The sequence below is a fragment of the Chanodichthys erythropterus genome, chromosome 1 (assembly GCF_024489055.1).
Source record: "Chanodichthys erythropterus isolate Z2021 chromosome 1, ASM2448905v1, whole genome shotgun sequence".
In the NCBI taxonomy this organism is placed as follows: Eukaryota; Metazoa; Chordata; class Actinopteri; order Cypriniformes; family Xenocyprididae; genus Chanodichthys; species Chanodichthys erythropterus.
This window is the reverse complement of record NC_090221.1, coordinates 2,493,403-2,509,345: the sequence shown is the minus strand read 5'-3', so window position 1 is coordinate 2,509,345 and position 15,943 is coordinate 2,493,403. Positions and strand designations below refer to the sequence as shown.

At 35.1% G+C, this 15,943-nt stretch overlaps 1 protein-coding gene across 1 annotated transcript in view; it reads right to left on the bottom strand.

The window, feature by feature from the left end:
• Positions 1–885: 885 nt before the first annotated feature.
• Positions 886–15,943, bottom strand: part of atp7a (ATPase copper transporting alpha) — a 42,758-nt gene continuing 27,700 nt past the window's right edge. The window contains exons 15-23 of the mRNA XM_067384991.1: positions 15,601–15,795; positions 15,331–15,513; positions 12,761–12,971; positions 8,774–8,920; positions 6,838–6,980; positions 6,552–6,755; positions 4,946–5,063; positions 4,520–4,622; positions 886–2,425 (exon numbers count right to left, since the gene is read on the bottom strand). Of these exons, the coding sequence (XP_067241092.1) occupies positions 2,152–2,425; positions 4,520–4,622; positions 4,946–5,063; positions 6,552–6,755; positions 6,838–6,980; positions 8,774–8,920; positions 12,761–12,971; positions 15,331–15,513; positions 15,601–15,795 (1,578 nt within the window). The 3' untranslated portion in view covers positions 886–2,151. The remainder of the gene's footprint in view (positions 2,426–4,519; positions 4,623–4,945; positions 5,064–6,551; positions 6,756–6,837; positions 6,981–8,773; positions 8,921–12,760; positions 12,972–15,330; positions 15,514–15,600; positions 15,796–15,943) is intronic.

The following is a 15,943-nucleotide window of genomic DNA, read 5'->3' as shown; positions in this document are numbered from 1 at the left end:
TTAACAGTAATGAGAATTTTTGAGGAAATCTTTATTAAGAAATTATATTTTGAGTTATATGTTTTTGGTAACACTTTATTTTGATGGTCCACTTTAGACTTTTTTCTGTTGATTATAAGTGACGTTTCACCTACATTAGAGTATTACTAATATTTATTTTGAGACAGAAACATTCAAGTTTTGAATAATACCATGTTTTTACCATGCTATTACATAATTTACCCTCTTTTTTGTTCATTAACAAAAAATGAGAAATTTCTTGAAATTTCCAGTTTTTTAAGAACTACATGAAAAACAGTGTGATGCAAGAATTAAAAATTGTGAGAAGTTTTATTTGAATCTATATCATTAGATTACATTTATATGAACATATAATATGAGAATGAGCATCTCCATTGACTTCAGTGGAATTACATTAATTACAGACTTTAACTCATGACTGTTCAAAACATTCTAGATTTGTTCTTTTTCTAACAAAACAACATCTAAATTACTCTGAAATGTTTTCAAGCAAAATATGTTCATTTTACTTACATAAATATTTACTTTCATAATGAAAATTTATGAAGATAAACAGCTCGAGTCTCTTCATGTTGCAGTGGTTCATCAATAGGTGGCAGCAAAGTAAAATGTGGACTTTTTCTTTTCCAAACACTCTTTCCTTTTGCAAATTTAGACTATTTGGTCTGTGAACTTTTGCTCTACAAACACATTAGAGTGGATCTATACAAGATGTAATATCAGTCTCTGGTGTCTCCAGAATGTGTCTGAAGTTTCAGCTTGCCACCTAGTTTGACAGAATTCTTATTTTTTACATTGCGAGCAAGTGCACATTTTTATGTAAATCAAAAATCACACTGGAAAAAGGACTTGATGAATGTTAGGTAATTGAAAACTGTCTGTTTATTAAGAGAATATGATGCAAAACTACAATAAGAATTGTCCCAGAGCACATTTACTGAAACAACTGACAGCATAAATCACAATTTCAGCATATTCACATTGTCAACTCGAACACATTTGGCAAAAACAAGCAATGACTAATATCGAGTGCACTTGTTTCGTTTGAAGACTGCATCTCTTAATTGACCTTGAATAATACAGTAACAAAACTTCCTCTGAATAACATTTTTTTATTTTAGATCTTTGCATTAAGTGTTTTGAAAGCTCAGAATGTCAGTAATATATTTCAGTAACCTGATTCAGGCTGTGTAGTGACATGTATCTATTAAGGGCTTTAAAGGGTTAGTTCACTCAAAAATTAAAATAATGTCATTAATTACTCACCCTCATGTCATCTTCTGAATGCAAAATTAAGATATTTTTGATGAAATCCGATGGCGCAGGCCTTACTGAGCCATTGGATTTCATCAAAAATATCTTAATTTGTGTTCCGAAAATGATCGAAGGTCTTACGGGTGTGGAACAGCATTTTTGGGTGAACTAACCCTTTTAATGCACAAACGGCCGTGTACAAATGTGCTCCACTAATAAAATGTCAGTCTTGGGTCAGCATTATGTTTTAAAATAAGTCAAGCGAGGAAAAAAACAATACATTTAAAAGCGCATTTAAATATAGCAAAGGCAGCTTAAGTGTTACAGACAATAAAAAAAAAATGAATATGCTGAACATCTTGTTTATTTCTTGGTTACTAACTTGTGACCCGATCATTCCCGATTACGAATGACGGTTCACCAATCCTTGGAAACACTGCTTTCTTTGGAATGTACTGCGCAGCCGAAACGGCCTTAGAAAATAGAGTTCATTTGTTCACGTTTAAAAGAAATTCCTTCATGTCAGACAAAAACTACATAAAATGCTATAAATAAATGATGCAATAAATATCAACTTAATCCTTACCATTAAAACACAATAAATCCCTCTTAAATTGTCATTTTCACAAAAATAAAAAATTTTTTTGAAGACAATCTGCGGCGTAGCTGATTTTTATCCTATGGATTGTCGTCATAAAACGGCCGACTCAATGTAAACAGAGACCGTCAGAAAGCCTCGTGTTATGGCGCCGCACAATCAATGCCGCGTCACAGTGAGAGCACAATGGTGGTCATATTCATGAGGAACCTGATTGAATGTTGGGCTTGGACACAGATCCTGCTCGTCTACAGGCACTGAGGTAAAGCAATAGAGCCTCAAACGATCTCCTCGTCGCAGTGAGCGTCGCCCACCAGCAGAGAGTGCTTGTCGGGCTCGCTGAGGGCCATGCTGTTCATCGAGTGTTTGTCCGAGCGGAGCGAGTTGATGGAGGCCCGGCTGTAGTTGACGATGCGGTCCAGCAGGCTGAGTTTGGGCGAGGACCGACGCAGCTCTCCCATGCCGATGTGAACGCTGACATCCGATAGGCTGCTTTGTTTTCTCATCACACCCAGTCGTCTTTCCAGTTTCTCAGCAGTGGGTTTAGTGTAACTGCGGGAAAAGGACACGAGTGTCATGTTATCATAAAGTGCTGAACTTGAATGTTGATTATTCTCCTCATATTCTCCATTGTTGCAGCTCCTCTCTTCCCAGTCTGTCAGTAACGCTCTGTTTAGTTCCTGTCTCTACGAAGCCCCGCCTTCTGAAAAGCACAATGTGCTCTGATTGGCCGACTGGAGCAGTGTGTTGTGATTGGTGTTTGGGAAACGCCCCGCCCCTTACCATAACCGCCAATTTCAACACACTACTAACTAACTCAACCAGGCCCCGCCCCTTTATTCTGCGCATTAATTATTTAAATGAGGAAGAAAACTCAAGACTCAAGGCGTTTCAGGGAGTTTGCAGAGCTTTTTCCTGCTCAAAAAGACACACTAAAGAAAGGTGAAAGTCTAAACAGGCATAATAGATCCTCTTTAAAACATGTTTTAACACGTTGATAACATGAATTATGTTGCAAGCATAATTTTTTGCCAGCAACGTGGTAAAACATGCTATCAGTGTGTTAAAACATGTTAATTCATGCTAACAATATGCTAGCAAAATGTTAAAATATGATAGCAACATGTTAATTCAAGCTAGCAACATGCTAATTCATGTTAAAACATGTTAAAAACATCTTAAAAATGTTAGGAACCGGCACAGCGGAAATCCCGCCCTGCAACCAATTTCATTGGCTGAGGTTACAATAACAGGTAAGTTTAGAGATCAGGGTTGGGTGTAGGCAATCTGTGATTGACATGACCAATGAAATGTTTAGAATTGGCTCCAGGGCGGGATTTCCGCGGTGCCGGTTTGGGGAAAAAAATCATGCATGCTGCAAACATGATTTAACACGTTGCTAACATTTTTAAGATGTTTTTAACATGTTTTAACCTGTTGCTTACATGTTTTAAGGTGCTGCTAGAATGTTTTAACATGCTGCTAACATGAATTGGCATGTTACTAGCATGTTTTACCATGTTGCTAGCTTGAATTAACATGTTTTAACACACTGATAGCATGTTTTACCACGTTGCTAGCATAAATTAGCATGTTGTTAGCATGTTTTAGCACATGCCGGCATATGATATCTGAACAAACCCCTCTATAAAAGCCTTCAGAATACAGATAGGAATAAAACTGTAAACTTTAGTGCAATTAGTTTTATTGATTGCAATAAAGACGAAGCTATTGAGACTGTTTAAAAACGCTGTATCTGTAATTAGACACGCACTTCAAATGTTATTTTTAATGTGATGACCACAAACATTACTTGTTCATCCTTCTGAGATTGTAAAACCGAACGCTTAAAAATGTAGGAAATTCAACATTTGATAGAAAACACTTTTTTAAAAATAAAAAAGACAATAATTACCACTTTAACCAGCAGGTGGCAGCAAAGTAGCATTTTTTGCGCAAATATCAGCCATTTCCTCTAATCGTTTTTCACTTTGTTTGTGACTAAATATTAAACATTATAAAATAACTAGGTTTAAAAATACATTTTGTCAATGTGAAGTATGAAATACTCAGAAAATCTCCTGAAAAACAATAACTTTTCTTGTGAATGAATGACACAGAAAGCGAGCGCCGCTCTCTCTTTATAATCACAGAAGCTGTCAATCAATGATTACAGCACACTTGTGAAAACACACATTTTATTCAATTAATCTAACTAAAGTGCACAAATATTTAATTTTTGAAGCTTTTTTTCACATAAAAGTATGAAAACTGATGGTTGAATTGAATTTAGCCGAGGAGAACACTGAATTACGTCTTTATTTATTTATTTTTTATGCTGTCTTACGTTTGAATAACTAAATTAATGCTATGCCTGACTATTTAAGTGAATATATTCTGATTATAAACTAAGTATTTCACTACTGACGCTCAACACACCAGCACATGACATCACCGAAAGTTTTCCAGCTGGCTTATATTATTGCGGAAGTTCTAAAGAACGCTCCGTTCATAGAGTCCATTGAACTCTATATGCGCGCATAAAAAAAAGTATAAAAAAAGCTAGTTTTTGCCTGTAGTGTCTTGTCTTAAAACTGCATCAAAATAATTTACCCTGTTATTAATGCATGCAAAAATGAGGTTTACCATTTGAGTAGAAGGGAGGACAGCACAACAGACACTGATGAGGCAGCCATCGCAGCAGAGCCCATCCAGGGCTGCAGCACCAAACCCACAGGCATGAACACACCTGCAGGCAACAAACTCAGTCAATAACACACTGAAACAGATCGCTGTCCCAATACTTTTTAACAGCATTAAAGGCACAAATCCCATGTTTTTTTTTTACTTGGTTTACTTTACTTGGTACGTTTGACAAACTATTATCCAACATAATATTTACCTACAGTGATAAGTAGCTAGTTTTAAACACATCAAATGTCTACAAACTAATACTTGTACAATTACTGTTTACTGCAGGAAAATAATCACACAAATCATAATTTCTTAAACATGTTCCAAGTTTTGGCAATAATGCTGTTTTGTCTAGTTGTCTGGTTTAGTTGCTCTCACCTGCAGCAATGGGAATCCCCACCAGATTGTAGATTAGTGCAAATACAAAGTTGATTCTGATTCTTTTTACGGTCTTCTTAGAAAGGTCGATACTCGCAACAACATCAAGAAGATCATTCTGTTTAAAACAAAGAATTGGCTAGATGAATCAAAAGTCTCCAGTTGCACACAAATCTAGCTTTTTTTGCCAACATTTTTTAACATGTTGATAGCATGTTTTTCCACACTGCTAACTTGAATTAGCATGTTGTTAACATGTTTTAGAATGTTGTTAACATGTTTTAACATGTTGCTAGCATATATAAGCACATTGCTGTCATGAATTAACATTTTGTTAACATGTTTTAACACATTGCTAGCAAATATAAGCACATTGGTGTCATGAATTAGCATGTTGTTAACATGTTTTAGCATATTGCTAGCATATATAAGCATATTTCTGTCATGAATTAACATGTTAACATGTTTTAGCATATTGCTAGCATATATATGCACATTGCTGTCATGAATTAACATGTTGTTAACGTGTTTTAGCACATTGCTAGCATATATAAACACATTGCTGTCATGAATTAGCATGTTGTTAACATGTTTTAGCACATTGCTTGAATATATAAGCACATTGCTGTCATGAATTAGCATGTTGTTAACGTGTTTTAGCACATTGCTAGCATATATAAGCACATTGCTGTCATGAATTAACATGTTGATAACATGTTTTAAAACATTGCTAGCATATATAAGCACATTGCTGTCATGAATTAACATGTTAACATGTTTTAGCATTTTGCTAGCATATATAAGCATATTGCTGTCATGAATTAACATGTTGTTAACATGTTTTAACATATTGCTAGCATATATAAGCATATTGCTGTCATGAATTAGCATGTTGTTAACGTGTTTTAGCACATTGCTAGCATATATAAGCACATTGCTGTCATGAATTAGCATGTTGATAACATGTTTTAAAACATTGCTAGCATATATAAGCACATTGCTGTCAAGAATTAGCATGTTGATAACATGTTTTAGCACATTGCTAGCATATATAAACACATTGCTGTCATGAATTAGCATGTTGATAACATGTTTTAGCACATTGGTAGCATATTTGACATTACTGACATGTGTTAACGTGTAACAGGCTTGAATTAGAATTTTACCAAGTTTTAACATGTTGCTAACATGTTTTAACATGTTGATAACTTGAATTAGCATCTTGCAAGCATGTTTTAACATTGATGACATGAATTAACATGTTAACATGTTTTAACACATTGCTAGAATGTTTTAACATGTTAACATTTTTAACATGTTGTTAACATGACTTAACATGTTTGCTAGCCTTTTTAGGATATTGCTAACATGTTTTAACATGTTGATAACATTAATTAGCATGTTGTTAACATGTTTTAACACATTTCTAGCATGTTTGACGCATTGCTAGCATGTTTTAACGTGTTACAGGCATGAATTAGCATGTTGTTACCATGTTTTAGCCCTTTGCTAGCACATTTTAACATGTCGCTAGCATGAATTAGCATTAAGCAACAAACAATATAATGCTATAACATTTGTAACTCAGCCATCACAGTGTTCATACCCTGATTAGCACCACGTCGGCAGCCTCAATAGCTACATCTGTGCCGGTGCCTATCGCAATGCCAACGTCTGCCATGGCCAGTGCGGGGGAGTCATTCACTCCATCGCCAACCATGGCTACGCATTTTCCCGCCTGCTGGAGCTGCTCCACTTTCGCCACCTTGTGAGACGGCAAGACCTCTGCAAACACCTTCCTGATGCCCACCTGGAACAAAAGAAGTCAGCTGTTAAATTCACTGCTGCACAAGGACAATTATTATTCAAGGGAGTATTAAAGGGTCCTGTACTTGTGCAGCGATAGCTCGAGCGGTTTTGCTGTTGTCTCCGGTCATCAGCACGACCTCCAGCCCCATTGCTGTAAGCGTGTGGACGGCCAGCTCGGCCTCAGGCTTCACTGTGTCCGCTATGGCCACCATGGCACAAAGCTCATCTGAGAATAACACAGAACAGCACACATGCTCAAAATAAACACTGTGGACTGTCTGACAATGTCACTTTTATTTGTTTATTATGTAGTTATATTTGAATTCATTTGCAATTAGTTAACCTCCATTCCAATTAAAAACCACATTAAATTGTGTAACAAACATTTGCCTGTTTACTTTTGTAAGGAAGGTATTTAAGCTAGTCTTTTTAAAGACAGCCAACAGCCTTTAATTTATGTCACAGCCTGGAAAACTTAAAGAGGACAAATGCAACTAGATTAAAAAGTTTGTAGACAACATTTGATGTTTGCTTGACAAAGCCGTATGAAAGTTTGAACGTTTTATAAGCTTTAAATTTAGTGGAAAGCGACAGAAAGACATTGTTAGGATGAATTAACATGTTTTCAGACATTGTTTGCATGAATTAGCATTTTGCTAACACATTTTAACACTTTGCTAACATGTTTTAACATGTCGCTACCATGTGTTACCACATTGATAACATGAATTAGCATGTTTTGCCAACACCTTTTAGTATGCTACTAGCATGTTTTACCATATGCTAACATGAATTAGCATGTTAACACGTTTTAGCATTTTGCTACCATGTTTTACCACATTGCTAACATGACTTAGCATGTTGTTTACACGTTTGAGCATGTTGCTACCATGTTTTACCACATTGTTAACATGAAATAACTTGCCAACACCTTTTAGTATGCTACTACCATGTTTTACCACATTGCTAACATGAATTAACATGTTGTTAACACGTTTTAACATGTTGCCACCATGTTTTACCACACTGCTAACATGAATTAGCATTTTGCTAACATGTTTTAACATGTCGATAACTTGAATTAGCATTTTGCTAACACGTTTTAACATATTGTTAACATGTTTTAACATATTGTTAACATGTTTTAACATATTGTTAACATGTTTTAACATATTGTTAACATGTTTTAACATATTGTTAACATGTTTTAACATTGATGACATGAATTGACATGTTAACATGTTTTAACAAATTGGTAACATGACTTAACATGTTTGCTAGCCCTTTTTAGGATGTTGCTAGCATGTTTTAACATGTTGATTACATGAATTAACATGTTGTTAGCATGCTCTAGCATTTTTTAACGTGTTACAGGCATGAATTAGCATGTTGTTACCATGTTTTAACCCTTTGTTAACACATTTGAACATGTTGCTAGTATGAATTGACATTTTTCGATCATTTTTTAACATGTAGATAGCATGAATTAGCATATCGTTAGCATGTTTTAGTATGTTGATAGCATGAATTAGCATGTTGCTAGCATTTTTTAGTATGTTGATAGCATGAATTAGCATGTTGTCCTAGGATAGTCGTTAAGCTTTGCTAGTGACAGCTTAAAATACTCTGTACAAAAGTTTTGACCCCCTCAATTAAAGTCTATGGGACTTTTCATAGTTTTAATCGTCCATTTAATGAAAACCGTGAGTCGGATCAGTTAGAAAAGATACAGCACACAGTCAGACAGTCTGAAGGTCTGAGTTTGGTGGTTGTAGATTAAAAGCCCTAGAAGGAGTTAAAGTTTAAAATGTCGTCTCAGAAGAAGAATAAACTTAAACAGTAGATCAGTATGTTGTCTTCGTCAAGCCAAGATAATACCTGAACTGAAGTATGTTACATACAGACACGTCTGCACTATTGCTCTGAGGAGGTGCATCTCAAAAACAGCCTTGAGAGCTTTCCTGTTGAAGCACCTAGAGATCAAAGTCTGGCAGAAATGAATAACGCAGCCTCACTCACTGTCCACAGCCACCAGCACTGCAGTGCGTCCTCTCTTCTCATGCTCCGTCATGGCTTCATCAACATCTGCTCGCACCTGCAGCGCGTTCCTCCTCATCCACTCTCTGTTTCCTATCAGCACACTGTACGAGGCCGTCTGAACTACAGCTGAAACAACACAACAGACCATCAGACTCTTGTAATGTTAGCATCTTAATAAATGCATGTCCTTTTTGAAAGCTTCAGTCCACGTCACATGTCATACAAAGTCAGATTTGGGTGAGTAGCATGATGGCGAGTAAATTTTTATTTTTGGGTGAACGATTCCTTTAAAATGTCTCTGTAGCAAATAAGCTGAGAAGCACACAAATAAAAGTACAGTTTCGAATGATGTCTTCCGATTGCTTCAGAGCTTTACGAATCGAATCAGTGACTCGGATCTCCTATTGAATGGCTAAACTGCTGAAATCACGTGACTTTGAGTCGCTCTGAGTCAATCGGCCCATCACTTGATATTGTTGAAAAGTCGTTATTTTGTTTTTTTGGCGCACCAAAAATATTCTCGTGGTTTTATAATATTAATATTGAACCACTGTACTCACATGAACTGATTTAAATATGTTTTTAGTACATTAATGGATGTAAAGGAAATGTCATATGCAGGCCTCACTGAGCCATCGGATTTCATCAAAAATATCTTAATTTGTGTTCTGAAGATGAACAAAGGTCTTACAGGTGTGGAACGGCATTAGGGAGAGTAATAAATGACAATATTTTCATTTTTGGGTGAACTAACCCTTTAAGTTGTTTTCGTTGTTATAAGGAAACAATTCAAGTGATCGCGCAGGCGCCTCACGCACACACACGCACAATCTCAGTTCTAGCGTTGCTAACTTGACATCAGAACCTGTTCATTATCAAAATAAAATATAAAAAGGTACACTGCCCAATTTAAACAGTCCGCTGTACAATCTGTGGCCTTCAGCGTGAGCACCACGCCACTGTGGCCAAGCATATTTCTGCTAGGGATGCATGATATATCGGTTACCATATCAGTATCGGCCGATATATGTTCATTTTAAAATGGTTATCGGTCTGATAAGAAAATTTGGCCGATAAATCTTAATATATGGGCCGATATATAGGTTATCGGCTTTCAAATATAAAGGTTATCGGTATAGGCCAAAGTTTTCATATCCCTTTTTTCTGCGCATGTGACGGATGATGTTTTACGTCGATATTGTATTACGAGTTAAGTATAGGGCTGCAGAACGATTAATCGCGACTAATCGTTTGCAAAATAAAAGTCTGTGCTTAGGTAATATATGTGTGAGTATATATATAAATACACACACATTCATGTATACATTTAAGAAAAAAAATTATATAAAATATATATAATTAATAATAATAGTTTAGCATCCAAATACATTGCATGTATAGAAACATTTGAATTTGTGCCAAATAAGAGAGGTATGCGTTTCTGTCTCGCTTTAAATTCTCTCAAAAATTCTACAAAAATTTTGATTTAGATGTAACGAGCAATATATCGGTTATCGGCTTTCAAATATAAAGAATTATCGGTTATCGGTATAGGCCAAAGTTTTCATATCGGTGCATCCCTAATTTCTGCACATGTGACGGATGATGTTTTACGTCGATATTGTAATACGAGTTAAGTATAGGGCTGCAGAACGATTAATCGCGACTAATCGTTTGCAAAATAAAAGTCTGTGCTTAGGTAATATATGTGTGAGTATATATATATATATATATATATATATATATATATATATATATATATATATATATATATACACACACATTCATGTATATATTTAAGAAAAAATGTAATTTATATAAAATATATGTTTATACATGCATATATTTCTTAAATTTATACATGAATGTGTGTGTATTTATATATACATAATTATTATACTCGCACATGTATTACCTAAACACAGACTTTTAATTTGCAAATGATTGGTCGCGATTAATCATTGTGCAGCCCAAGTTAAGCACGAAACCTAGTTTACATAATAATAGTTTAGCATCCAAATACATTGCATGCATTTGAATTCGTGCCAAATGAGAGTGGTATGCGTTTCTGTCTCACTTTAAATTCTCTAAAAATTCTACAACAATTTTGATTTAGATGTGACGAGCAATATATCGGTTATCGGTTTTAAATATAAAGAATTATCGTATCGGGGCAACACTTTTCAATAAGGTTCATTAGTTAACACAAACTAATAATGAACTGCACTTATACAGCATTTATTAATCTTTGTTAATGTTAATTTCAACATTTACTAATACATTATTAAAATCTTGTTAAAGGGGTACTTCACCCCTGGAAAGATGAATGTGTATTTAAAATTGGTCATTTATGTAGTAGAAATGTGAAATTATTTTTGAATTTGGAGCTTTCTAGAAAAGGCAGAAAATGTATTTTTGAATAATGTGGATGAAAGACAACAACTCCCAGAATGCACTTGTTTTGCTGCCCTTGCGAGGCCACGCCCAAACCACGCCTATTGGTTACAGGCGGCATTACAAGGAAAATTCAAACAACTAGGCTTGCTTTGTTACATATTAATTCTATAAATTGTGAGTTAGTTCATACATTTACAGCGAAATGCTTGCTTTGTACCTGGATGTACACCCAAAACCAGGAAAGGACAAGTAAGTTTCCATCATTTTCCGATTAAGTTAAAGATTTGGAGCGATGTAAACAGTGGCTGCGGGCCATCAAGCACCTGAAGTTTGGAGATGACACCGTTATAGAAAACCTAAAAAAACACCGCGATACCATCGATATTCACTTTCCCAGAGGACGAACAGCCTGGGCATCTGGTACTAAGCGTATTCGCCTAGAGGTAAGACTCGCTGATACTAGACTGATAACACAGTAGCCTATATGTAGTGTTGTAGGTAGCAGTAAAACTACAAACTTAGCAAAGTAACGTTAGATAGACAATTACATATAAGTTGCATATAAGTTGACTGTTATCAAAGTAAAGCCTCTGTTCTGTAAAACTGAGTTTATTTATTTATTTATGCTAACGTTACCACAAAAGCCTGTTGCTGTATTGGTTGAGATGACTGCAGAGACCGATACATTTGCGAGATGAACCACTGATGTAGTGCAGACTATATCAAAATAATGTTAATTACTGTAAGCTTAAAAATATAATTGACACCCACTTTTGATAAAATCTTTGATCTATGTCCGCGAGTAACATCAAACGCGCATATGTATGGACGTGGTGAAAAAATGCGGAACTACCTGCTATTACTGGCTGTAGTTTTAAGCCTCTGGCCAAAAAAGCCTCCGATGACACAAAATGACGATTTTTGCGTCATCGGAGGCTTTTTTACAGAATAAAAATGCATAAATCTCGCATCTCGGGCTGATATGAAGGGGGAAAACACGCTAATTCGAAAATACTAGTGGTATTCTACTAATACAAAGCTTAATGCTAAATCCTGAAGTAACCCTTTAACATTAGTTAATGCACTTTGAACAAACAATGAACAACTGTATTTTCATTAACTAACGTTAATGGAAGATTAGTAAATACAGTAACAAATTTATTGATCATGGTTAGTTCATATCGGTGCATACGTAATTTGTGCGCATGTGAAGGATGATGTTTTACATCAATATTGTAACGCAAGTGAGGCACGAAGCCTAGTTTACAAAATAAATAATAGTTTAGCATTCGTTAAGTTCTGAATACTGTTAAATTTAACAGTTTTTTGTGGACTGAGAGGAACTAAAACAGCCTATAGCTATGTTTATAGTGTTTATAATGTTTGTAAACATTTAACTTTTTTATTAGTATTTTATTTTTTTTATGTGTAGTGCATTTTTTAACCATGCAGTAAATGTTTTCTTAAACAATTACTTTTAAGGGATAGTATTAATCGTTCAAAATTCTTACTGTCAGTTAATGGTTAACCAGTTAGTTGTGAGCATCCCTACTGTCACGTGACACTCACTAAGAGGCTGTGGGTCCATGATGAGCGGGTGGTCATTACTGTGGGCTCTAGTGTCTCTGATCTGAATCAAGACAGCATTGCGCTGGTTCTCCTCGCTGTCGCTGTCCTCTCTCTTCAGCACGTTCTCTGTGTTGCTGACCAGACACCTGATCCCACAACCTGGCACAGCTTGAAAATCTGTACAGGTGCCAAGTGACTCTGTACCCAACTCCTGAACACAGAAGAGCCGTCGTCAATGCCAAATAAAGACTCTCATGCAATTCAGAGCACCAATATGATGTTTATTCACAAAAAACAAGCTGTACTTAAAAATATGGCACTGAGAGCAGGTGCTAAGATTGCAAAGATTCTCTTATGCACACCAAAATATCAGTGTGAAATATTACGATTTAAAACACCTGTTATGTGAATATATAGTAAAGTGTAATTTATTCCTGTGATCAAAGCTGAATTTTCAGTATCATTACTCCAGTCTTCAGTGTCACATGATCCTTCAGAAATCATTCTGATATGATGATTTGCTGCTCAAGAAACATTTATGATTATCAAAAAACAGACATTTTTTTCAGGTTTCTCTGAATAGAAAGTTCAATAGAACAACATTTATTTGAAATAGAAATATTCTGTAATGCATGTTTTTTTTTTTTTGTCACTTTAGATCAATTCAATGCATTCTTGAAAAAAAAAAAAAAAAAATGCATTCTTGTTAAAAAAAAAAAAACAGCTCAATGAACCCAAACTTTTGAAAGGTAGTGTAAATTGGTTTAAATATATATATATATATATATATATATATATTTATTTATAAGCTTACTATATATATAAACTTTTGGTATGAATCACATCTAATGCAGACACACTTTGGTAATGACAATTATGGCATAAAATGTACTGTAAAATGTACTTATTTACACTTAAGTTCATGCTATTTGACAACAGTTTTGGGAAAAAAATGATTGTCATAGGTTTACGTACATATAGCTATAAGTTTTTATTAACTATCTACAATTAACACAAATTAAATTAATTGTTTTAAAAAGTATTTATGGCTTTTCTGCTTTCGTAAATGATGCCGTACAGCCAATGCATTTTATTATTATATTTTAATTTGATGTGTAACTCAATCCTACACATTTTCCATTTCAAAATTCCATACTTTTCCAGACTCAAATTTCCAAATTGGCATATAGTAGTCATCTGTAAATATTTTTATTTTCTCAGGGGTATTTTTCATTGAAGTGACAGCATACAAAACCCCTAAAATAAAATAAATAAATAAAAAATATATAAATTTATGCATGCACTTGAGAAACTTTTTTGTGTCTTTGAGAAACTATTCACATGCGCATGGGAATTTTTTGCGTGCTTGCACATTACAATTTCTAGTTTTATCTACAGTACAGTCCAAAAGTTAGGAACCACTAAGATTTTTAATGTTTTTAAAAGAAGTTTCGTCTGCTCACCAAGGCTACATTTATTTAATTAAAAATACAGTAAAAACAGTAATATTGTGAAATATTATTACAATTTAAAATAACTGTTTTCTATTTGAATATATTTGACAAAGTAATTTATTCCTGTGATCAAAGCTGAATTTTCAGCATCGTTACTCCAGTCTTCAGTGTCACATGATCCTTCAGAAATCATTCTAATATGCTGATCTGCTGCTCAAGAAACATTTCTGATTATTTTCAATGTTGAAAACAGTTGTGTACTTTTTTTTTCAGGATTCCTTGATGAATAGAAAGTTCAAAAGAACAGCATTTATCTGAAATACAAAGCTTCTGTAGCATTATACACTACCGTTCAAAAGTTTTTATTTTTATTTTTTTGAAAAGAAATGAAAGAAATTAATACTTTTATTCAGCAAGGATGCATTAAATCAATCAAAAGTGGCAGTAAAGACATTTATAATGTTACAAAAGATTAGATTTCAGATAAACACTGTTCTTTTGAACTTTCTATTCATCAAATAATCCTGAAAAAAAATATTGTACACATTAAATGTTTCTTGAGCAGCAGATCATCATATCAGAATGATTTCTGAAGGATCATGTGACACTGAAGACTGGAGTAACGATGCTGAAAATTCAGCTTTGATCACAGGAATAAATTACTTTGTGAAATATATTCAAATAGAAAACAGTTCTGTACTGTTTTACTGTATTTTTAATTAAATAAATGTAGCCTTGGTGAGCAGACAAAACTTCTTTTAAAAACATAAAAAATCTTAGTGGTTCCAAACTTTTGGACTGTACTGTATATTAACCTGTTTCCTTTGTGTGTCACTGCCATCTTACTATGAAGAAAACAAGAGCATTGATGCACATGAATTAATAGAGATCTATTTGCTCGAAATTTGGCTTCCTGTAATATCAAGGCCTAATTTAACACATCCTCTGTGGCGGCGGAGAAACCATGACACGAAATGGGCTGATGGCACAATACAGCTGTGTGCATTGTCCTATATGATAAGTTTAATGGTTTCTCGTGTGCACACGAAAGTCTGTATTTTTTATTTTTGCAAAGGTTGCAAGTAAAGAAACAACACACCAGTAAGTCAAACTGACCTGTTTGCAGTATTTGGTGATGGCCGCACCCAGCGGATGTTCACTGTTATTCTCAGCGGTGCCAATGATCGCCAGCAGTTTAGTGCGTGGCATCCGATTCCCTTCAGCCAGCATCTTCACCTGGACCACTTTGGGAGCTCCGTATGTAATTGTGCCAGTTTTATCAAACACCACAGACTGAATCTAAAAGAGCAGGCAGATTTATAAATCTATAACTGTAGCTACACACCAACAACAACATTAAAATCTGTAGACCGGAGCTTCTCTGACCTTGTGTGCCATCTCTAATGGCTCCCCTCCTTTGATGAGGATCCCATTCTGCGCTCCCACCCCTGTTCCCACCATTACCGCCGTGGGGGTGGCGAGACCCAGAGAGCAGGGGCAGGCGATGCAGAGGACGGTGATGGAGGCCTGGAAGGCGAAGCGGATGACGGCCTCCGTCTCAGAGATGCTCTTATCATAACCCTGCAGAGAGACATCTACCACTTTAGTGTGCTTAAAGAGAAAGGACCTGATTAAAATCCAGTATGAATAGTTTAAAAAGGGACATATCATGGAAAACAGGATGTAAACACACTCTAATATTGACAAAACAAAGCTTAGAGAAACCATG